The sequence below is a fragment of the Cydia pomonella genome, chromosome 12 (genome assembly GCF_033807575.1).
Source record: "Cydia pomonella isolate Wapato2018A chromosome 12, ilCydPomo1, whole genome shotgun sequence".
NCBI classification, from domain to species: domain Eukaryota; kingdom Metazoa; phylum Arthropoda; class Insecta; order Lepidoptera; family Tortricidae; genus Cydia; species Cydia pomonella.
In genome coordinates this window covers 1,997,655-2,021,261 of record NC_084714.1, presented here as the reverse complement: position 1 = coordinate 2,021,261, position 23,607 = coordinate 1,997,655, and the positions used below count along the sequence as shown (strand labels likewise).

Here is a 23,607-nt window from a genome sequence, read left to right as displayed (position 1 = left end):
GGCAACCAATCTGACATGTTGTCAAACGAGTCTGTAAATAGACGGGCAATTTTGAAGTGATCTCCAAATCGCATTTCAAAACGGGTCGAGCAGCTTGAATCCTAAATACAGCAACTGCTAGAAGAGGATTCGAATAGAAGAAAGCCAATTACCATCATAAAGCAGACGGCTCTCAAGGGCGTGACAAAGCAAGACGGCAATATTTCGGTCCCACTCCTACTCGCGGATTATCGTTTAACAAAATGGCCGCCATTCCCGCTCACACCGCGCGCTGCAGACGGACGCCTGTATTCATTTAGACCTCGACTTTCTTGCGAGTTACAGTGGTTGGGGCCACCGACGCATCACGCAACGTTTTGCTACGTCTGGAAGAGTTCTGGAGTACTTCTAAACCACAATTAAGACTCCGATCTGGACTTTTTGGCTATTGGTAAGTTCTCATCATCATCTCATTGTTGTTGTTTTCAGGTTATGATTATGCCGGCTGACTCCAAAACTCGACTACCCACAATTCTGGAATTCTCATTCTGCATTTTTTATTAAGTCGTATTCTTTCGTTTAATTATTATTTATCAATTATCGTAATAAGTACTGCTGGAGAAGTGGAGAAAATAATTTATTAATCTAGGTACCTTCTTGCCAGAAATAAGTATGCAAACTTAACTCTCCATTGTTTTATTATTACTTTATTCTTATACTGCGCGCCGACATTATGAGAATATAAGTTCTTATAATATCGCGCAGTATAAAGAAGCGAAATGGCAGCGGCGCGTTATCGGCATTTCGACCTGCGAGAACGAGAAGCGACGTTGCCGCTTAGTGCGCGGCAGACTTTAGATAATGGCATGCCGAGTTGAGTCGTGATCGTGATTACGTAGTGGGGTTGGCAACGCTGCCAACGCCACTCCTACTGGCAGGCTGGCACATTACATGCCAAGCGGGCACTATTTATCTGCCAAAGGTTTCGCAGCTGGTCCGCTAAATACACTACTATTTCAATGTTTTTACTATCTGTTTTAATCCTAATCTATTCTTGGAGCGCGTGTTTGTTTTCTTGCGTACCCTCTTCTTCTGTCTTTAGAGAGATAGTTGATAGGCCGGTTAATTATTAGAATGTTCATTCATTTTTATTTTTCTAATATTGTTGGGCTACACTAATTGACTTTAGGTCTCCTCTAATTATTGTTTAATGCTATGACAAGTATGACGACCTTGAATTCTAATCGTATTATTGTATCAGATTTAAATGTATCCTAATAATAGTATTTATTTGTTTATTTTATTTATTAATAAAGGGATGTTTCCTGTATTTGAAATAAATTATTTCACACCATGCACGAAAAGAAAAGCACCAGAAAAACCTAGACCCTAGTTATTTTCAGACCCAATTTCTAGCTAATAAATCCGAAAGAACTATAAAGAGTACCTAAGGTAAGGTAGGAGGTAACTTGACCGTGACGTCATTGTTCTGTACTTCATAGAGATTTCGTAGTAGCTAATCGTTTTAACAGATCGAATAAAGAAACTGATTTGACTGAACAGTCAAATACCCTCAAGCTAAGCAAGTCCTTCTTTACTTTATGGGGGCATCTATCTAAAATATGCAAAATCTATGCAAGACTCATATACTTACGTCATACATATACAAAAACGTTTTTACTATAAACTCTAAAATACATTATATCAAAGTATAACTTGTAATATACAAATTTGCATTGATTCCCGAAAAAGAGAAAAAAATAGAGGTAACAGAGATCGAAATAAAGCCATTCAGCAAAAATGCCAACGCCCGCCATTTTGACATCTAACGAAACGAAAGAACGCTCCGCTGACGCCGCGCAAACAACTAGTCATTCCTTTCACTCCTACGCCAATGTAATGACGGAGCGCCTAGCCATCTCCCTCTTTGCACTCGTTATGCTATACAATTTATAAAGTGTAATTCCATCGGGTATGGAACTTCTGTTTCGGGGTCACCGTTTTAACAACTTTTAGAAGCATACAGGCGAGACCTGAATTTTTGGTTACACTACACTGACGAAAAATCGTCTTTATGCAGAGTTTTGAATTAAACATCTTTGGTACGAGTAGGTACCGAGAGAACTAGTAGCTACAATAGTAGTAGTAGAATCTACAATATTCCCTTTCTTTTCTCGACCCTTGGATCAAAAAGTTTTATTTTGATTTTACCCCCGGTCAATGCTGAGCGCTATGCAAGTGACATCCAGCAACCGGAGGTTCGGAGAGAGCATTGAACTCCAATGACGTTTCTAGTGGTGTTATGAATTTTTCGATGAAATGATTTCACTCTTAATTTTGCCATTTACTAGGTTTCGTAGGTTGTTGTCATCCCACAGGGATAAGTTTATTTTTTTTAAGACAATTTTGAAGGAATTTGTTTGCGTTGCGTTTTTAATTTATTTGTCTTTATTTATAGTTTGATGAGACAAAATTGCTAAAGGTGGTCTGGCCGGTGGTATTTTTGGTGGGTTCTTTTTTGTTACTCCCGGTGGCTGGTATAAATATTAAGTACCATAACAGGTGATTGATTAATTCTCAATTGTTAATGTCTTTCTTTAATGCTGATTTATTCTGCTGATACTGAAACGCATAATTATTTTTGTGCATTGAATTATATATCACACGGTATTTATGGGTTAAGCCATTTTTATTTTTGGCGTTGGGACAATAATAAATCGATACCTAGGTAATCATTTTCATCAAGATTGATTTATCCGTATACGGACGAAGTGTAATGCTAATTAGTCTTAATTTGTTGTTTAGGTAATGAAGAAATGGTTTTTTTTTGTTTTTTTTTTCTGTCTTATCGTGCGTAAGGTATCTTGGTTTTATTTTTGATCTTCCATCATAATCGCATATTCAATTTAGGGTTTGCCAGGTGTCAGAGAGTATTCTTTATTTCCCAACATACCATTTTATCTTCCTCGCTGACGTATTGAAGCCCCTTCGGTGGGCTTCGGAAACGCTCGGAAAACCTCGGCAACTTGTCAAACGACCGGCACTGCGGACCGGCCCGACAACGCTTTCCGTAAAAGCGGCAACGTCGCTCGAGCCAGCCAGTGCCAGAATTCGACCCCGGCCGCCATTTTGAATTAGCAATAACGCGACTTGTCATTGACGCTGGCACGGAGAATTATTCACGTGGCGATATGCTATGCTGAGATGTCATCAACTAATCACAGCTACCTTACCTATTAATTCCATACATCATGTATCCTCATATTCCTCATTATAATTAACTAATTGATTTGCTAGAAATCAAATCTGTAAATCATTACGCTATTAATAAACAGATGACGTCATTAAAGAAGTTTACATAACCCGCTAGAAGTAGAACACAAGAGAATGAGACCATTCCAATGAATGAAACGTGACCCTGCTTCAATAGCGTGTACTTAAGTAGGTACGTACAAATTGCACAGAGTATACGTGCAATACAGAGCGCGCTTCATGGCCGCTCTCCAACGATTCGCCGCGCCATTTCCTCGCTGCGCTAACGGTATAGAGTAGTCTCGCTCACTCGCGGCCGACCGCGATTACGGGGAATAAACAGGTTGTCTCTGCGCAGGGCTACTCTGTTGTTTTTAGTTCGTGTTATTGCCACGGGTTTAGGAGTGCCGCCTGTGTCGCCGCAGCGGCCATTTTCTTCTCTTTCTGCTGCGCTGTCAGTGTCCCAACAGCCGTGCGGGTGGACGCTTGTCTGGCGCTGTTTGTCATCTTCTTGATTACTCTCCCTACTTCTCGATTCTCTTGTTCAAGGGCATCTGAGGTAGGTATTAATAGATTTATGTACATACAGTAGTTACAATGTAATTGTATTTTCGTTAACACTTTGTTAGAGCTAATAATTTTTAGAGCGTATTTGTAGGTATTTTTAAATTTTAAGTACCTTTTTTTCTTCTATTTTTTAGTTTTAGAGCATGACGAATGCCTATTTTTAGATATTTTAAGTCTATCTTTAGCACTATTTTAATGTTATTTTTTTGTTCTTCTGTGACAGATGTCAATTTTTTTCTAGGTTAAATTTTTTTCATCTTCTCCCATAGATATGGTTTTAGGCGTCCAAATTTTTATAATCTTGACATTAAACGTAAAACTTTTGGGTTGAAAAAATCAAATGACTTTTTTGGACGAGAAAAAAAACTTTTTTTTTTTTACTGTTCACTTAATTATGTTTTGCATATCATCTAACAAAACACTTTTGTCATCTTTAATTCATTTTTCTCATCAAAAATCTTTGTTTGACTGTTTTTTGGTTCTACATTTTATACCCATCAAAATGAGAGCCAACAAACTACAAAACTCGGCGAAATCATCGCCGAGCCCTCGACGGGCTTTCGACTTTCCGTTCGATAGCCCCGACTTCCACCTTCACCTCATTCGTGTTTATTTTCACCCGAGCGCGCCTCCGCTATCTGTCTCTCTCCCTACTGCGGTCTCCTCGCTGCGATAGACCATGACGACTACGTTTCTATCGAGATGGCGATCAGCCTGCACCATTTTGTAGACTGACTGATGAGTGGGGAATTTATTCCGGTATTCTGCGGGCGCCATGTTGAATGTTCTGGGTCTACGTAGGTTGTTAATGTTGTTATATTGATGAACTGATGATGTCTTTTATTTTTTTATCTAATCTTTTTCACCTACATACATACGTTGTTTGTCTTTCATTTTTATTAAAATATAACTTCCTCACTGTTGATTTCTTTCCTTTTTTTATTTCCTTGTTAAAAAATAATACGCGTCGGGTGGTGTATCCGTGAAACATTTTCATTATGTAAATCCGCTTTACTTTTAGATTTTTGATATTTAGGCTATTTGGGTATCCTCCGCAACATACTTGAGGGTAAGCTTCTACCGCGAATATAAAAAAAATCGAAAGTTTGTTGTCTCTGGGTCTGTGCCCCTAGTGTAAATTTTGTCGACAGCGAAACGTGACGTACGCGTTTGCGTTACCTCTCATTTTGTATGGGTTTTTGAACAGCGCGCCAAGCGGGACGTTTTGGAAAGTCAAAAATCTCATACAAAATGACACTTAACGCAAACGCGTACGTAACGTTTCGCTGTCGAAAATATTTACACTAGGGGTACAGGTTCTCTTAAGAAACGGTTGTAATTAGTAATTTTACCAGGTTAAACCTGGAGCGAAAAATCGTTTACTTGTCAATGTAAAACATTTTGGAATTGGAAGATTTGCGAGAGCACGTGCTATTTTTCTTTTTATTCTTTGTTTTACTTACACTTTTTTCTCATTACCTACTCTGACTTTAGTGTTGTTCATTTTTTTATTGTTATTGACGATTTTCCTCAAAACGACTCACGACTGTTGACAAAATACGATTTTATCATTTACAGTGTAAACTACATATAACGTCACTCGATATAACCGAGGGTATATACACGTATTCTACTTAATATAACGTTTCACTCCCTATAACCTCCCTATAATATTAATGTATCTCTATATAACGAAAACTCTATAACGTTAAATTATGTCGTTAAAATGTCCGGTCCCTTGAGTGTCGCTATATAGAATTTACACATTATTTAAAAATTTTCCTAGCTTAGTTTTGTGTATTTTTCATTCGCACAAATTTGACATTTAATGGTATTGTTGTTTCTACAGACTTGTAGCTTCCAAAAACCGGTATTTGTTAACGGTTTTTTGTCATTATTCAATTTGTTTGAATATTTAATATTGTTTATTTGGCTTTGCATATAAGGCTTGTTTTATAACATAAAATAAAAATATTTCGTGAGATTTAATGTCAGTCTTTGTTTTGTAATAGGCCAGGAGCTCAATTGTTTCGTTGTTTTTTTCTGTATTTAATATGAGACTTTCCGTCACAAGACTTATTCACTTTTTATTACAAAATTCATTTATTTATTTACACGTGTCATTGTTTTTTATATCTACTGTTAATTTAGGTTATACCTACCTTTTTATTATATAAAAAAAAAACATTATAAAACAACAATTTATACTTTTTCTTGGATTTAAAATTAATGATAAAACGTTTCAACCAAGCACTGTTGCCGACGGCTTGAACATCTGACATATGGAGCCACGCCCTTAGTGATTTAAACCGACTGCTGACTTTGGCTTTGTGACTATAATATTCTGAGATATTATTGGCGTCGCTTTTTTTTGTTTTTTTTTTTTTTTTTTTTTGTATATATATGTATAATATATTCACTTCGGTCACTTTTTTTGGCCACTTATGTCTTTTTCACATAAAAAGTTTTTTTTTTAACATAGCTATTTACTAAAATTAAAGATATTTATAAATAAGACAGCTAGGAAGTGTCTCAACAACAACCTAAAAATTAAAACCAAAGAACTTTTAATGAACAGTAGGTATATGTATATTAACAAAATCTAAGTTTTATTGAGATAATTTTGCTATATATAATATATATAATTTCGAATATATTTAATTTCCTAATTGACATAACAGATTGAAGAACAGATTGAGAGAGAATTGAAATTAGATAACCAACATTGCTTACCATGAGGCGGGCCGTATGCTTGTTTGCCACCGTCGTGGTATATATGTTTCATAGCCATCAGGGCGGCGCCGCAGTCATTTACAAAGCGAATAATGACCCTTTGCGAGCCAAGGCGAGGAAACCGGTTAAATTTCCAAATCGTTATCATGTACTTTGTGCAAAATCTTTTAATTTCGGTTTCGTTCGTAAAGCCGTTAATTTTAAAACGGTTTTTAGGGGAACATTTCCTTAAAGTTCTTGTCAGATTGACCGGTTTAGAACAATAAAAACAGGTTTCTTCCTATATCCGTGTCTTTGTTACTTTGTTACGCGGCACACCAACAGGCCGGCTGGCCGTCTCGTCGCTCAGGGCCGGATTTAGGCGAGGGCAACCGGGGCTACTGCCCCGGGCCTCCACAAAAGAGGGGCCCCCCACAATAGAGAATTCGGTAAATTTACCATTTTATTTGGAAAAAATTTGGGGCCAGGGGGCCTCCACTCCTTTATTGCCCGAGGCCTCCAGACCTCTAAATCCGGCATTGTCGTCGCTCGTCGAAAAAACCGGTTTATTTAGGTTACAATAAAGTTCGAAAAACGTTCGTGTTCTTCTGAAAGTTCGGAGTAAACCCAAAATAAACCGGCGTTTACCCCTATTTCTTAAACCGGTCCCGAGCCTTGTTGCGAGCGAGGCTGGGAAGAGTGGGAAGTGGAAACCGGTTTAAGAAATGGCGGTAAATATCGGTGTTCTAAACCGGTTAATCGGACAAGAACTTTATGAAAATGTTCTCCTAAAAACCGGATTAAAAGTAACGATTTTACGAACGAATCCGAAATTAAAAGTTTTTGCGCCAAGCACATGATAACGGTTTGGAAACTTAACCGGTTTGTGAGCCTTATTTGCGAATGTTAAAGGAAACTTGTAACTGTATAGAAAAATCTAAGGCCTCGCGATACTCACGATCGATGCGATCATTTACCGTTTTACCGTTTAGAAAGGGGCGTTTTGTACGTTGTGTACCGATTGTCAGATTTTGAATATCGTTTCTGAATTTTGTATTGCTTTGCAATGGGTCCCATATAGACATTTGATCCTCAACAAACCGGATATTATTTAAAAAAAACTTGTCATCTGGCCTATTTAAATTCTCCTTCCCTGGGGAGGAGAATTTAATAAGATCTTTTATCAATCAATCCTTTTTTTTTTAATTCTATCTTAACTTCTTATCTTTTATTAATAGTTTATGTTCTAAAGCGCCTCTAAATTTGTATTGTAATTTGATCATATGTTTATTTAGTTTATATTCTAGTTCTCTGTTAATCATTGTTATTATGCAGTGAAGTTATGCTTATTTACATATGCGAAGTAATTTTATACTATTATATTACGCGAATTAATGACTTGACTTGACATTCAACTTAGACTCATGTTTGTACTCAACACGATTCTCTATACCGGGAAATGGAATGAATACCGTTATTAACAATGACCGTTTTGAAATCTTTTATGAGGTTATACAGTTACTTAGTCAATAAAAATGGTCCGTTTTAATATTTGCGCCTTCTGCGTCATAAATGGGACATAAATTGATCATAATACTGATAAACGAACATAAATAATACAGTAATGAGTGAATATGGTATATAAGCATAGGTCTATTAAACTAAATATTCGCAAATATCGTAGTTTACTTTGTAATTTTATATTTTTTTTAAATAAAATGAAAACCGGAATTTACATATTTCGATATTGATCCGATTAAGTTTCCGGTATTGAAATATCGTAAACATCGGTCCGATATTCCGGCATTTAGGGATTCCGGAATTCCGGTATTAATAGACCTAGTGCCCACTAGCTGAATACGATTCGCACGTCGCTCCTATGTTACAGAATTGTAACAAAAACTAACATAGAAAACATTTAATACGGCAAACGAAACATAACATCTAAAACTTTCAGAAACAAATAATCGTGCTATATAAATGCCCTTACTAGGATTCGCACCCTGGACCACTAACTGTGATGATTTCTAATATTCTGACTAAAAATCTTATTAACATACATTTTATTCTTGAACAAATATCTTTTTCTTAAATTTTGCTGTATTTTTTTTACAAAATAAACATAGTTTTCCAGCGTTCATTCAGCCACCCACATATTAAACAACAAAACATGAGAGGACTGCCTATGAGGTATTTAAAAATGGTATAATGACATAATAAAATACATCCGTAGTGAGATAATAACGGACTTACATTACCTTTTCAAGCAAAGTATGAATATGACACCGTCGTTTATTGACCATGGTTTTATTTGAAACATGATACACATACGTACAAATATGGCAGGCCAATCTAGTTCATAGTGTTGATACATTATTTTTTTGTAGGTATCGTTACGCATATATAATATGTGTATAAGATAATCGTTTTTACCAAACAATATTTGTACAAAATGATCATTTAATTATTATATACACGTGCTTATTCTCCAGAACGACAGACAATGATACACTATGACACATGTATTGTCTCGTAGTGACTTCATATATTTTATTGTATATATGTCCACAAATCTAATAACTTTGATTAAAAAATACATTTCTAATTGCATAATTCTTTACTTTCAGGGTGTACATTCCACTCCATGGCCCCGGACATGAAATAATAAATTACGATGCAATTGATTTTTGAAACTGAAGCTTCTGTAGAATTAAAAACAAAGATGTCTCTTACTGACAATGTGGAAAAAGCCGTATCGGACATTCTGAGTGGTGTCCAAAACGGAGATATTCCGAATGGAGACGCTACATCAGAGAATAATGAAACAGTCGAAGAAACTAATATTAGTAACGTGCACAAAATAGACCAAATAAATAAGGCCGCGCCTATTGACACAGATAAAGATATAGAAAAGAATGGTGATGCTACGATCAGCGAAAATGACATCGATACTTCAAATGATTGTAATACTACAAATAATTCCAATGGAAACAATTCCCCCAATAAAGAAGTTATTGAAAATATTGAAGAACTTGCGCAGCCTCATGCTGAAAAGAATGTTAAATGTGAGAATACTACTATTGAGGTAAACCACATAGGGCATGATAGTAAATCTAACGAAACTGAGGCTAATTGCGACGGTGCTACAAATGGCCTAAATGAACACATGAGTGAAATTAACATGGATGCCATAGAACCTGTTGACACGGTTTGCAATAATATTGAAACGGAAGCGACAAATATTGAAGCAAGTCGTGACGAAGGCATTAATAAAAATAGCCATCCTTGTGATATTGAGAATATTAATCAAGATATAATTGATAATACTGAATCTGTTACAGACGAGTCTAGCAATAATATTGATTCAAATATTAATCTTAATGAAGAAGTGAATATCAAACAAGAAATTACTGGGAATACTGAATCTGTTACAGACGAGTCTAGCAATAATATTGATTCCACTATTAATCTTGATGAAGAAGTGAATATCAAACAAGAAATTACTGAGAATACTGAATCTGTTAGAGGTGATTCTAGCAATAATATTGATTCAAATATTAATCTACACGAAGAAGTGGATAATAAACAAGACGATGAAGAAACACCAATTAGCGATGACATGAATACGGACGTATGTGAAGACAGTCTCATAAAAAAAGATATAGAAGATACTAGTAGTCAAGAAAATAATTCGAAATTAAATTCAATTTCTGATAAAACAGTTGATATTCCTGCGCAATCTGAATTGGATGACAGTGACTTAAAATTATCTCATATCGAGACAGAAATACCAGAAAATGCACCTGCATCTGAAGAAAAAGAAACTATGGAAACAGATAATGCTAAGGATGATGATGATGCAAGTGAAGAACATATTGATTTGATACGCTCAGAAGCTAGTGATAATTGTGATAAAATGAACGATGCTGATATTACCGATGAAGCTGAAAAGGAAGCATTAAGTACTAATAACGCAGAGGAAAATGACAGTTTGAACACTAATGATGTGATAAGTATGGACGTTGACGCAAATATGACTGCTTGCGATGAAGACAAAAATGAAATAGATTCTATTATAACACCGGTTAGTGCTACTGAAATTATTAAATCAAACGTTAAAACAAATTTACCGATTAAACAGAACGTTTCGCAACTTGATGATAACAAGAACTCCGATGAAGAAATCGTTAATTTAGATGACGATAAAGATAAAAATAATGAACCTGAAGTGGTTGAAACTGAGTCCACTGTAACAAAAGCTGATGATGACGAACCTATCTTAAATTGCGATGATCAAACTGAAGTAACAGACAATGTAGAAAAATCACTAAATGAAGAACAAATGTCAGTTGATGACATTATTGATTTAGATGAGCCAAAGGAGTCACAGGACTCTAAATCGCCAGACGAAAAAGAAAATATCAATAAGGCGGCAAGTGAAAACGATAAACCAGTAGAACCGGTTTTGAAATTATCAAATACATTAGACATTTTATCTGACGATGAGGAGGACCAGGCGCCCAAAAGTTCAAACACTGATAATAGTGACAACAAGTGCATTAACATTGAAGATGATGATGATATCATGCTAATAGATGACGATACAAGTGGTAATGAAAGTAAGAATGAACCTGTTAAAGAGCAAGAAGTCGAAAAGCAGATAGAGTCAAAACCTGCAAGTCCGGCCGAAAGTGAAAAATTTACTGAAGATAGCAAAAGTATAGATAAAGTAGAAGATGATGTTGTTGAAAAAGGTAAAAATTGTTATGAATAGAATTGTGTACTATGAAATACCTGTTTATATTCTAATTATGTTAAAAAAGATAAAAATTTAATATTTATTAACGTATTTACTTTTCAGATGCTCCAGTCCCAGACAAAGAAGTCACAGTATCTACATCGTCACCAGACATCAGTGAAAAAACTGAAGAAGCTGAAATAAAGAAACCATTGGTTCCTGAAAATTTCCTAAAAACTTGCAAAAAGAATTTAGTAGACATGACAAGGGACGAGCTAGAAGAATTTTGCATTCTAAAAATTGTCGAAAGCATCTTGGACAGAAGCAATTTGAGTGAGATCAAAAACAAACTTAAAACGTTAACACAAAATCTAGAGGAATACAAGAAAAAAGCAATGATGCTTCAGAAACAGAACAGAGATCTCCAAGTGGTGTTCAAGTCTGTACAGGAAGACGTAAAGAAAGCGAGTGACGCGCCAATAGTTCCCTTGAAAATAACGCGGTCTGTTGGCATGCAGGTACTTATGTCAGATAAAACGGATAAAAGAAGGAGGCCTGGAATCGGTATGCCTAATAATTTTGTTAATAACAATAACAAACAGGTGCGGAATCCTGTAGCGCAAGGCCCGCGACCACAGAAGCCCCCTACGCAGCCCATTCCAGTACCACGACTCGTCCCAGCAAGTCCAGCTAAAAATTCTCCTCAACAACAGGTCAACCCAAACAAAGTAACAAGCCCACTTCCCAATGGGGTTAAAAGCGTGTCTCCCGTACAGAAAGGCGAGAAACGGACGCACAATAGAATGCAATCCGTAACTGTAGATTTAACGGACGATGAGCCTCCGACGAAGATGGTGAACCGGACGGGGCCAATGCCGCCCGTTAGACTTGTCCCATCGCAAAACCTTCTAGCTGCCCCTAGGACTCCAGGCGTGAACAGCCCTAGAAAAGTATACATACCTATTAGCGGACCTCAAGGTCAAAATGTCAGGCCTGGCCAAACGATCATGCTAAAAACTGTTCCAACTCCCGGTAAGTCCAAAGTATATGTAATTTCAGAAATCAGAAATATTTATTGTGTATACTGTGTAGGTACAAAAAGTATAACTAGATACATTTTTTGATGAGTATCAACAGTTTTACCCTTTTCGGGCATACAATTTATTTTAATCTTAAACTAAGTTTTAATATTTTATCATAAACTAATTATTATATAAGATAAGACCGTCCGTTGTTGTCCTCTACTTCTGTTGCTGTTTTCTTTATTTATTATTTTTTATCGAGGTGTGCAATAAAGAGTATTTGTATTGTATATTTAATATATTATTTAAAGGATGACTTATTTCAATTTCAGGGCCAAGACAAAGAACTGCACCTCCTCATATGGTCAGGATGCCGCAGGGAGCGATGCGGATGACTCGACCACAAGGTTTAAGACATCCAGCCCCGCTACCGGAATGTATGAAACAATACCAACCACCCAACTGGAAGGCGTTGCCTCCAGCGCCCGACCTGAAGCTTGCTAAAGTAGAAAACGGGATTGTAATATCTTGGAAAATAGAAGGATACCAAGAAGACAGTTATGAAGAAATAGCCAGTTACCAATTGTATGCTTACCAGGAAACAACATCTCCACCTAGCACAGCTTTGTGGAAAAAAATAGGAGATGTAAAGGCCCTGCCGTTGCCAATGGCGTGCACTTTAACTCAGTTTATGGCAGGATATAAATACTACTTTGCCGTTAGAGCGGTCGACATTAGATCCCGCCTTGGACCATTCAGTTTGCCTGGAAGCATTCTGCTTTTAAATAAAATGTAAGACTGATCCATTCTTTTTATTCTGGTGCTGCAAGCAGTGGATGAATATGCCAAGTGATTTGTGGACTGATATTGTTTGCATTATTTATTTTACTCAAAAGTGTACAGTGCGGTGTAGTGCCGTTTATAAATAAGATTTGTGTAAGTTCTAGTTCTTAGGTTACTCTAGAAATAGCCAGCATCGAGTATATGCTGTTGATCTCTTGGTTATACTGGTATAATAATTCAAATAATAATGTGCTTAGATAGATAATATTTGTAACAAGTTTTACGTCATCTGACTATAAACTTCACTAGACACATTTTGTAACACGTTGTATATTTACTTCAACTAGGTACAGTCAGCGTCAAATACTTCGTAGCAGTCAAAATGGCCAAATAGTTCGGTACACCATACTAAATATATGGTGTACCGAACTATTTGGCTACTTTGGTTGCTACAAAGTATTTGAAACTGACTGTACAATTATAAACTAAAATGCTAACTGGTTAGAATTAAAATTTCCGGAATTTAATATTTTATTTAATTTCTACCATCTTTTCGTCGTTTGTAAAAGGATAACTTGTGAAGGTAAGTGTTTAGTGCAATAAATATGTTAAGGACTTGTAAGAAGTGTCAAAAATTCATAACAAAATAAGGCCTGGGGCTCCCGAGCTATGTAAATTGAATCGTGCATTATCCAGCGAACGCATTATCTCGTGTCATGAAAGTCTGCCTTGTATGCTGCCATCTAGTCTGCGTTAAACGAAACTGCTTACGTTTGTCGACGAAGTGAAATGAAATTATAGCGTACAACAGGTGTACCACAACAACAAAGCAGCAATCTTAAATGTTGCCAATTAAATTATGTAAACATATAATAGTAGAAAAACAAATATGCAGAGCACTTGGCCCACTGTTTGTTTTTTATTTCTAGAGTAACACCAAGCTAAGTTGGCAACGATTTTGATAGCCCAGCCTGTACAAATGTTAAGTAAACGTCATCTTTTCGTAGAAGTTTGACGTTTAAAGTAATACTTGCTCCGTCTGTGTTGTCAAAATCGCTGCCAACTTATCTTGGTCTGACTCAATACCACGCCGGTGGCAAACAAGCATACGGCCCGTCCAATGGTAAGAACCACAGCCTATGGACGCCTGGAACTCCAGAGGTGTTACGTGCGCTTTGCCCCTTTAAAAACCTGTACACTCCTTATTTGAAATGTATAAGGACAATAAGTGTTTATTGGCACGGTGCGAGGTCGGTAGACGGAGAAGCGGCGCTGATTGTGCAGACATACGTTATCTTATGGAAGTCACACGACTCATACATGCTACCGGCAGCCGGGCCATTTGAACTAATACACTACATAAGATTTAGCGTAGCAAAGCCCACAAAATGAGGGCAGCACCAGTCGTACACCTAGCGAACAACAATACAATACAATACAAATATACTTTATTGCGCACCTCAATACAGAAACAATACAAATAATACAACACATAAAGAAGAGGTAAACAACAGGCGGTCTTATCGCTAAACTAAACCAATGCAATGTATTGCAATTATTATCAAAGTATTGGCAATCTTGATTCCATTGAAAGACATCCATATCTAAAGTTCAGGAAATGACCGAACGGGATAGTCTTGTGTCTCTTTCAGTAGCTTCTCATTTTTTTCATTCAATAGCGTAAATTTTAGTATGGTGGCAACAAATAACTCGACCAAATTACGTAGGTCGTTTTTTTGGTATTTTGCCAGGAATGTTAAAACGTGTTTTTAATGTTGTCGCATAGTGTACGTTCCTGTACGTTCTGTCCCTCACGGGCGCACGCGTGTTACACATCTGTAGAATCCTACCATCTATGTATCAAATAGTAGTTAATTTAATAAAAGCTGGTATCACCAGAGCTGTCAAAACTTTATTGCTATGTTGGCAACAGTGCTTGCTTCTATCAGTATAGCACTCCGCTCGTCCAGCAGTTTTCGATAAAATTCGGTTGCGTGATAAGCTTATGTGTGTGAAAACATTAAATTTATTTTACTCTCTAGATCACGTAAAACGTGTTATTCGATTGATTTAACTCATTTATCCGCGAACGATCAAGTGTAGTCGCAATTACGAGTGTGGATCGTGAATATTTTATTAGATTCTAGAAAAAAAGTATTTGATTTGACATCTAGCATTTCGCAAGTTTGACAAAGCTGTTTATTTGTGTATGCTGTGATTGTCGTGTGTAAATTCGGAGATATTGGTGTTGTATTAGTGCGTTCGTTGGTCGATAACAGGTGATGTGGTGAACGAAGTGTCTGTTTTAGTGAAGTTTGTTAAGTATCGTGATGTGTTGGTGCCTGCACTCAGCTCATTCGACCATGGTAAGATCGTTTTGGAACTCAAAATAATTAGGGACATACATTTAACGTTTTTGACTATTACATCAATTGTTTACGTTAATGTGATATGTCGTTTGGCTGCTCTTTTGGTATTAATGATTAGTAAATAGTTCTTGCTTAAATGTTTCATTACCTATCTAATTATCAGCTAGGGTAAAATGATACCAAGAGAGATTAGTGGTCTGTGCATTGTTCTTGGAAAAAATAAAAATATGTAAATTGCGCATTTTATTAATTCATTACGAAAGTGACGTTTTGCTAAGTATTTGTCAAAGTCAAGGTCATACATGTGTCTTGGTTTAAAATTATTTTCATGTTTGTAATATACATCTATTGTGAATAATTTATTTTAAATACTGAATTAGAGCCAGACCAAGATAAGCAGTCAACTTTATGACATTTACTTAACATGTGCACAGGCTGGGCTATCAAAATAACTGCTAACAGACAGGCAGAGACAGACAGGTCTGACTCTAGGTGCCCATGCCCCTTAGCTTAGACTTTCTAAATTTTCTACTATTCTTTTTTCAAGTCAGCTGTGTTAAGGCAAAACAAAGATTATATCATATTATATATGTGTAGTCGATTTTATTAATAGTAACAAATGATCATTTTAGGGTTCCACACCTCAAAAAAAACGGAACCGTTAAATATAGGATCACTTAAGACCCTTTATCTCAGGAACGCATTGAGGTATTGAGATGAAATTTATACAATATACTCAGACCTACAGTCCCTTCTCGACTTCCTCGTTGTGTTCTTCTTGATGCAATTGCGAATGCAAAACGTAGCATTGGGAGGCCATTGCTTTGCTTTTAATATTGCGCACAGAGGGACATGATTGCCCTCCATATCAACCACCAAGACTGGCCAAGGCTCGCAGAACAGCGGACTGAGTGGCACAAACGCATTGCGGAAGGTTGCAAGTATTGTGATGAGATCTGGTTTGCTCTCGCTGACAAGAGGCAAAAATGACAACAAGGTGTCTCAGTTTTCAGCAAACTTCCCTGGTCAGGCCTGTGGTAGACCATGTTAATCTCGCATCGGTTTATTCAACCATCAAAAACAGACACAAAGGGCCATGATGATGATGATGACAGTCCCTTGAAGCTGTGCAAAAATCTAAATTCTAAGTTGATGTAAAAAAAAAAGATACGGCCGCTTATACTGCAAAAAACACTATCAAAATTCATAGGGTACATCATGTAACATCATCTTAGACTACAAGTACAGGGAAAATGTCTAAACTTTAAATTTGTAAAAAATTAAAGATAAGTTAAATTTGTACGGAACTGCGAGGAATGCCAACTAAATTATTATTATTATTATTATATAATTATGGGCGAACAGCTATTTAGCTGATGAGCCTATGTCACACAGTGTCCTGTATTATAACAGTTCAAAGTTTCTTTCTCAGTTTAATGTTTAAATTTTTCTTTTCCTACTTATAATTGACAGGCCAATAGTGAACTTATGATGAAAACCATTGGGAGTTAATAACTTATTAATTAATTACTAATTCATATATCACCCCTGCTTCTGCTTTTTGAGGTTGACTGGACTGCCTACTGTATGATAAGTTTCTCTTTAGTTCAATAGGTAAAATAAATTTAATAAATAAATATATATACTCAGCCTCCAAAGCACTCCTTTGGGATGTAAACGGGATGGTCCTAATTGTCAGTAAGGTACATTGTGTTAATTCGAAAGCAGGGTAAAGTGCTTGGCACACTGGGCTGTGCAAACGGGATGTAGCAAACATTGGAGCGACATGTGAATTGGATCAATATCTAATGAATTAGAAGAGCTTTCTACTGTAGCAACAGTAACAAGCAAGATGCCTTGGTAACCGTTGCGGTAGCATAAGTATTGCAAAAGTGTGAAGTACTTTTGGTTATAAAGATATTTTCCAGTTTCAAATAATAAACCAACACTATAATAAAAAGAAACTAAAGGTCACATAAAATAATGACAATCATTCTATACCTATTACCAATATTTTTATTTTGTTCGACACTTGCAAAGACATGCTATTCTTATAAGATTCTTATAGGATTCCAAGTTACAATTTGTTCATACTTTGATTAAAAAGAAAAATAAGTCTGTGATAAATGTTTCCAAATAGATTCACCATGTCTGACAAAAAAAAAACAGTTTTACTGAGGACATTTTGGAAATCAGTACCTAATAAATGTAGAACTTGTTTGTAACTTAATAAAGACTAACACATGAAACAAATATTTATGTATTATTAATTATTAAGCAGAGATGTCTGTTAGCAAGATTATAGGTTTAAGGGTTCCATACCGAAAAACCGGCTAAGTGCGAGTCGGACTCGCGCACGAAGGGTTCCGTACCATTTTCTATAAAAACTGCAAAAAAAATATGTTTGTTGTATGGGAGCCCCCCTTAAATATTAATTTTATTCTGTTTTTAGTATTTGTTGTTATAGCGGCAACAGGAATACATAATCTGTAGAAATTTCAACTCGCTAACTATCATGGTTCATGAGATACAGCCTGGTGACAGACGGACGGACGGACAGTGAAGTCTCAGTAATAGGGTCCCGTTTGACCCTTTGGGTCCGGAACCCTAAAAAGGTATTAGATCTTTATACTGTGACTCTGTGTATGTAATTTTTTAATTTACAGAGTAAGAGTTCAAGTCCCACCGGTTGCAATAGAAATAAATGTATCGAAGTTTAGTCAAAGGTCCCACTTTGTCGCTTACCGTAAGGACGAGATTTGCCTGTATCTTTATACGAATATTCTGTCAAAGCATCCTTATGGCAAGCGACAAAGTGGGTCTTTTGCTTGGAAAATACAAAAATGTTTTTTTATTAAATAATTTTATGACACATCACAAAAAACTGCTTGTGAATGAATTTACCTCAGAGTTCCTATGGCTGCCTCCTTACATACACATATGTATGTAAATTTTCAGCACAATTTAATTTGAAGAGAGGTATGGGCACTATGAATGTCATCTCGCTTTGTGTGGTAGGGCACATCACAGCGGATATCATACCAGATATAGAGCAGAGCTCAACTGGGGTAGTACCTCCACCTTACAGAAAACCGCAGCCAAATAACACTAGACCCTACTCATAGTGTTGTGTTCCTGCCGGTGAGTAAGGTTGCCAGAGCTCAACGAGGGTGCGGATTAGGGTCGGCAACGCGCATACAACTCCTCTGGAGTTGCCGGCGTCCATAGGCCACGGAGACTGCGTACCATCAGGCGGGCCGTATGCCTGTTTGCCACCGTCGTTGTATAAAAAAGTAATAATAACGGGAAGTCTAATTTAGCTTGCAAGACTTGACCTATTATGGCTATTATACATTCATAATTTGACGACCGGTTTGGCCTAGTGGGTACTGACCCTGCCTACGAAGCTGATGTTCCCAGGTTCAAATCCTGGTAAGGGCATTTATTCGTGTGATGAGCATGAATATTTGTTCCTGAGTCATGGGTGTTTTCTATGTATTTATAAATAATTATATATTATATATATATATATCGTTGTCTAAGTACCCTCAATACAAGCCTTATTGAGCTTACTGTGGGACTTAGTCAATTTGTGTAATAATGCCCTATAATATTTATTTATTTATTTTATAATTACATACATATACATTGCAGCATAAATAAAATTAGTAAAAATAGCAATTTAAAATTTGAGTGCCAATCGTATTTTTTACAATTGTGATATAATGGAGAGCTTTTCAGTCGAGTACCGTGTTTAGGCAACTCTTGCTGAGTTGCCTAAGTGAGGTACGAGATTGGCCACCGTGGCCTATGGAGACTAACAAGCAACGGCAACCGGTTTTCGTAGTCTATGGATGTTGCTATATTAACGGTGTCAAATGTGTGTTAACCAATACGCCTATCGTACGCGGCGCGTAATCGTGAACCTTGTCGGTACGCATGAAGGTTGATATTGGGCTGTAGCCGCGCGCGTCATATGACGTCTTTGGCGGTCAAAAGGTGACTTATGAAGCAATTGTTTCTACTTAACTAATTAATTTGAGCTATCGTTTTGTTCCGTCCTCTTGACCGCGGCGAGCTGTTATTGGTCAATTTCATTATAATTGACTAAACCGTTTCGAAATGAATATTATAGTTGAGTTGGGAGTCCATACAAAAAAAAAACAGTTACAGTTTGGTATACAAAATCTTAATTCAACCATTACAGTCGACGAGTAGAAAAACATGATTTATTTACCAAAGTATTATCAGCTTAAGATATATTGACACTGAATATCAAATATCAAGTGTTTTGGTGATTAGATAGCCTTGGAATCATAATGCTACAAACTGAATTAATGTACATATAGTTCGTGTCATCCACGATGACGCGCAGATTTGGCAAATCTAACCTTTAATAATATGGCAATACGAGTCAAGCCACGCGTCTTCGTGAATGACACGATCTATACTTTATACTTAAATATGGCCTTGGAGTGACATTCAATTTGCATGTTTTATATGTGATAGTAAACAAGCAGGCAAGCTTGATGGGAAGCTGTAAAAAAAAGAGATATATTTCTTGATTTATATTAAATGTTTATTCTTTTTAGCTCTTTTTAGGGGTTATTCGCGGGTGGTCTACAACGCAAAATGACTAGTGTAATATTTTGCCTATATCACTTTTAGTCTACATCGCGAACGGTCTAGAACGCAAAATGCCTACATCATTTTCGTCGTTTTATCTTTACGTTAGCGATGTCGACGGAGCCCCGCTGCCGCGGGGCTCCTATTCTGGGCGATTTGACCTTCGGCCATTTGAAGATAACTAACAAACCAAACCTACCTAATGAAATAAAAAAGTGGTCATTTTGCGTTCTAGACCGTTCGCGATGTAGACTAAAAGCGATATAGGCAAAATATTACACTAGTCATTTTGCGTTTTAGACCATCCGCGAATAACTGCTTTTTAGGATAGTGGGAAATATTAGTCAAAAGGGTCGTACTTGGGTCGGCCAACTGGACGCCGTCCTGTTGCTCATCCTAAATATCGTTGGGCGGATAGAGCGGAGGCGTCAGCGAAAGCTGGCGCGAGTCTGCTCAGAGGGCCTACCGCGAACCACGTTCGACGTGTTACCTCTCTGTCGCACTTGTAAATTCGTACGTAAGTGTGACAGGGAGGCAACACGTCGAACGTGGTTCGCGGTAAGCCCTCTGGACCGAGCGAAGTAGCGTGCTCTTGAGTTGGAGACCAGGACTCATTTTGGGTCAATCGCGCCAGCCAAGTAAGTAAATTAGGAAATGTAAAAAAAAAAACAGTTTGTTCAAATACAGTATGTAAAAATATAGTAAATATAGGAAAATGAGAACTACGTTTAATAATAAATAATAATAATAAATATTATAGGACATTATTACACAAATTGCCTAAGTCCCACAGTAAGCTCAATAAGGCTTGTGTTGAGGGTACTTAGACAACGATATATATAATAATATATAAATACTTAAATACATAGAAAACACCCATGAATCGTTTGTATTAAAAAAAGATTTCACGCGGGATTCCACTTTTGTGTTAAGGCTAACCTTAAGAATATCTTATACCTAGTTCATATTTATACTAGTTACGTTAAGCACATAAATAAGAATTATTTAAATTGAATCATGCGGTTAAATAATGTACATACAATTACAGGGTACTATTAAAACTTCTTGTTAAGTGAATTACTATAGAATGAAACCATGTTATTAACCTTACCGTTAATCGGGTCGTAACATTGAAAATATTAAAATTAAAACATCGTTTACCTCCCTACCATTTTGCATTAATAATTTTATTTAGCATATTATTATCTGTAAGGAAACTGTACATATTATTTACGACATTAAAACTACACCAATCTGTACCATACATACACACAAAATAAAAGGAGAAGAAACAATATCGTCTCTATAATTACACAACCTCGTATGATACGAGTATACGAGTCGTATCTATAGTTCTATACGTATATCTGGGGGCCTACCGCGAAAACAGAAATTCGCAAATTGCGGGGATCTTTCTCTTTTACTCTTAGTAAGACGTAATTAGAGTGACAGAGAAAAATGCCCGCAATTGACGAATTTCGATTTTCCCGGTAGCCGCCCAGGAGTTTGATTAGCGCTGGTGGCCTAGCGGTAAGAGCGTGCGAATTTCATTCCGGAGGTCGCGGGTTCAAACCCCGGTTCCTACCAATGAGTTTTTAGGAACTAATGTACGAAATATCATTTTATACAATGTGGCCAAAAAATATGTGCATTCCCGGTGTCAGGGAGGTTTTGGGATTATACTGAGCAACTTTTACCTACTATGGGACCAACCCCGAAATCGCGAAATAGAATATATTATGCTGAAGCGATCTACATCAATATCAAAGTGATTTGTTAAGATTTAGTGGAAAACGTTTGCTCCCGAAATGCAATTTCATAGAAAAAAGTACAGTTATTTCGCTAGATTTGAAAAGCTATTCTTCCCTCTCAATTGCACATTGCAACATTGCACTGATCCAGAATTTAAACAAAACAACGCCAATAAAACAAGTTTGCCGCATAAAGCAATTCAGTAACTACTTAAATGCAAAGATTTTGGAACCTGGTTGTACCACTTATACAGTATAACTCACCTTAAATATACCTTATCTCCGAGCAGTAAGGTTCACATATGGTTAATCTTTGATGGTATCGAAATTATTGACTCAAATATGCCTTAATTCAAAGCAGTAAAGTTCATTAATGGTCACTGACCCAATGGACGGACCCATAAAAAGAAATCGCAGAGATGTATCTCGGTTTACGACCGGGGGCAATGACCGATATCTCGTTCCAAACGAAAATGGAGGGGATCGGGAATTGATCTCGATTTGATGAGATTGATTGCGATAAGAGGTTTCTTGGTATTGTAATTGTTACCAAGCGAAGCAATAGAAAAGAAATCGATACACTGGTGTTAAAATTGTCATGTTACATACAATAATGTTTACGGGTAATATTTTTTTGACAAAAAAATCATTTTTGTTGATTTTAATTTTCTTTCCACAGGCAATTGATACTCATCGAGACAATTCTAACGACCCCAAACACAATTACATATTTATGCAATGTGTGCAAAATTTCAGCGCAATCGGAAATCGGGAAGTGGGGCAAATTTTGCTTCCAAGAATATTGGGTTAAAACCCACACTAACATACATACATACATACTCACATGGCAAGTTAAATAAAAGCTTGTACAAAATAATACAGGAACAAGTTTATCAAAGTCATCTTAAGTGTCTACTGTCTGTGTCTAATTTACCCAAATTCGACTTTGGACCATGTCGACATTGTTACGTTCAAGGCTCGGTACCGGTTTTTAAAAACCGGCAAATACCGGTTTATTTCGGTTTTCCACCGAACTTTTATAAGAACGCGATCGTTTTGAGAACTTTATTGTAACCTAAAAACGAGAGCGACACTACGGCTGGTCGGCCTGGTGATGTGACACGTAAACACAGACACCGAAATAGGAAGAAACCGGTTTTCATTGTTCTAAACCGGACAAAACCTGTTTAAATAACCGGTTTAAAAATAACTGTTTTTCAAGTAAAACCGAAATTAAAAGGTTTTGCGCCAAGTACATGATGACGGTTTGGAAATTTAACCGGTTTTCGAGCCTCGGTTACGTTTTCCCGTCGAGTAGGTAGTACTTTGGGCCAGGTTTTTGGATCTGCTCCATATTATGATAGAAGTACAAATGCCAGGTCAATCAGACTCCTAGAATTGGAGTGAAGCATGTGTAAATGTTAAAACGTGACGCTTGGGAGCCTAACGTGAACATCGAAAGCGAAATTTCATTATCTACCTGTCGGACCTGTCCATCACTCGAATATGCAAGAAAGTTAGAAACAGCTCATGCACATGCTCGCCATAGGCCCTGATAGAACTCACACGAACTAATGATGACATAATAAGTGGTATTCGTAAGGCTGACATATTAAGGAAGATAGTTAAATGAAGGAATATGTTCTATATAACGTGTTAATTAACAATTGCACCTTACATAACCGTAATTCTATAGGAAACGACTAGGCTGCTCATCTTGTTACATAACATAGCTGTTATGTAGACTGTTTCATCAATTAGTCGGGAAGCGTAGATTTCGTTAAGATAACACCTTACTCTGCATTTGC

The 23,607-nt window shown here is 36.7% G+C and overlaps 2 protein-coding genes across 3 annotated transcripts in view; both read left to right on the top strand.

Moving 5' to 3' along the window:
- Nucleotides 1-251: 251 nt before the first annotated feature.
- LOC133523248 (MATH and LRR domain-containing protein PFE0570w) lies at nucleotides 252-13,580 on the top strand. 2 transcript variants are annotated; one of them, XM_061858729.1, is made up of 4 exons: nucleotides 252-430; nucleotides 9,138-11,264; nucleotides 11,372-12,280; nucleotides 12,603-13,580. In XM_061858729.1, exons 2-4 carry the CDS (start codon nucleotides 9,185-9,187, stop codon nucleotides 13,064-13,066), a joined length of 3,453 nt encoding a protein of 1,150 aa, XP_061714713.1. In that variant the 5' UTR covers nucleotides 252-430; nucleotides 9,138-9,184; the 3' UTR covers nucleotides 13,067-13,580. The 2 variants fall into 2 exon arrangements, with proteins under 2 accessions (XP_061714713.1, XP_061714712.1); XM_061858728.1 differs by lacking the exon at nucleotides 252-430 and adding an exon at nucleotides 3,634-3,790.
- A 1,398-nt stretch (nucleotides 13,581-14,978) lies between these two features.
- LOC133523252 (E3 ubiquitin-protein ligase RNF144A) overlaps nucleotides 14,979-23,607 on the top strand; it is a 242,828-nt gene continuing 234,199 nt past the window's right edge. The window contains exon 1 of the mRNA XM_061858734.1: nucleotides 14,979-15,419. The gene's annotated coding sequence lies outside the window, so the exon portion shown is untranslated. The remainder of the gene's footprint in view (nucleotides 15,420-23,607) is intronic.

What these genes read in the sequence shown, in the direction of transcription:
- LOC133523248 (XM_061858729.1), top strand. Translation starts at nt 9,185, where the DNA reads ATGCAATTGATTTTTGAAACTGAAGCTTCTGTAGAATTAAAAACAAAG. An exon ending in AGATGATGTTGTTGAAAAAG is followed by an intron (nt 11,265 to 11,371) that starts GTAAAAATTGTT and finishes TTTACTTTTCAG; the next exon opens with ATGCTCCAGTCCCAGACAAA. An exon ending in AAAAACTGTTCCAACTCCCG is followed by an intron (nt 12,281 to 12,602) that starts GTAAGTCCAAAG and finishes TTTCAATTTCAG; the next exon opens with GGCCAAGACAAAGAACTGCA.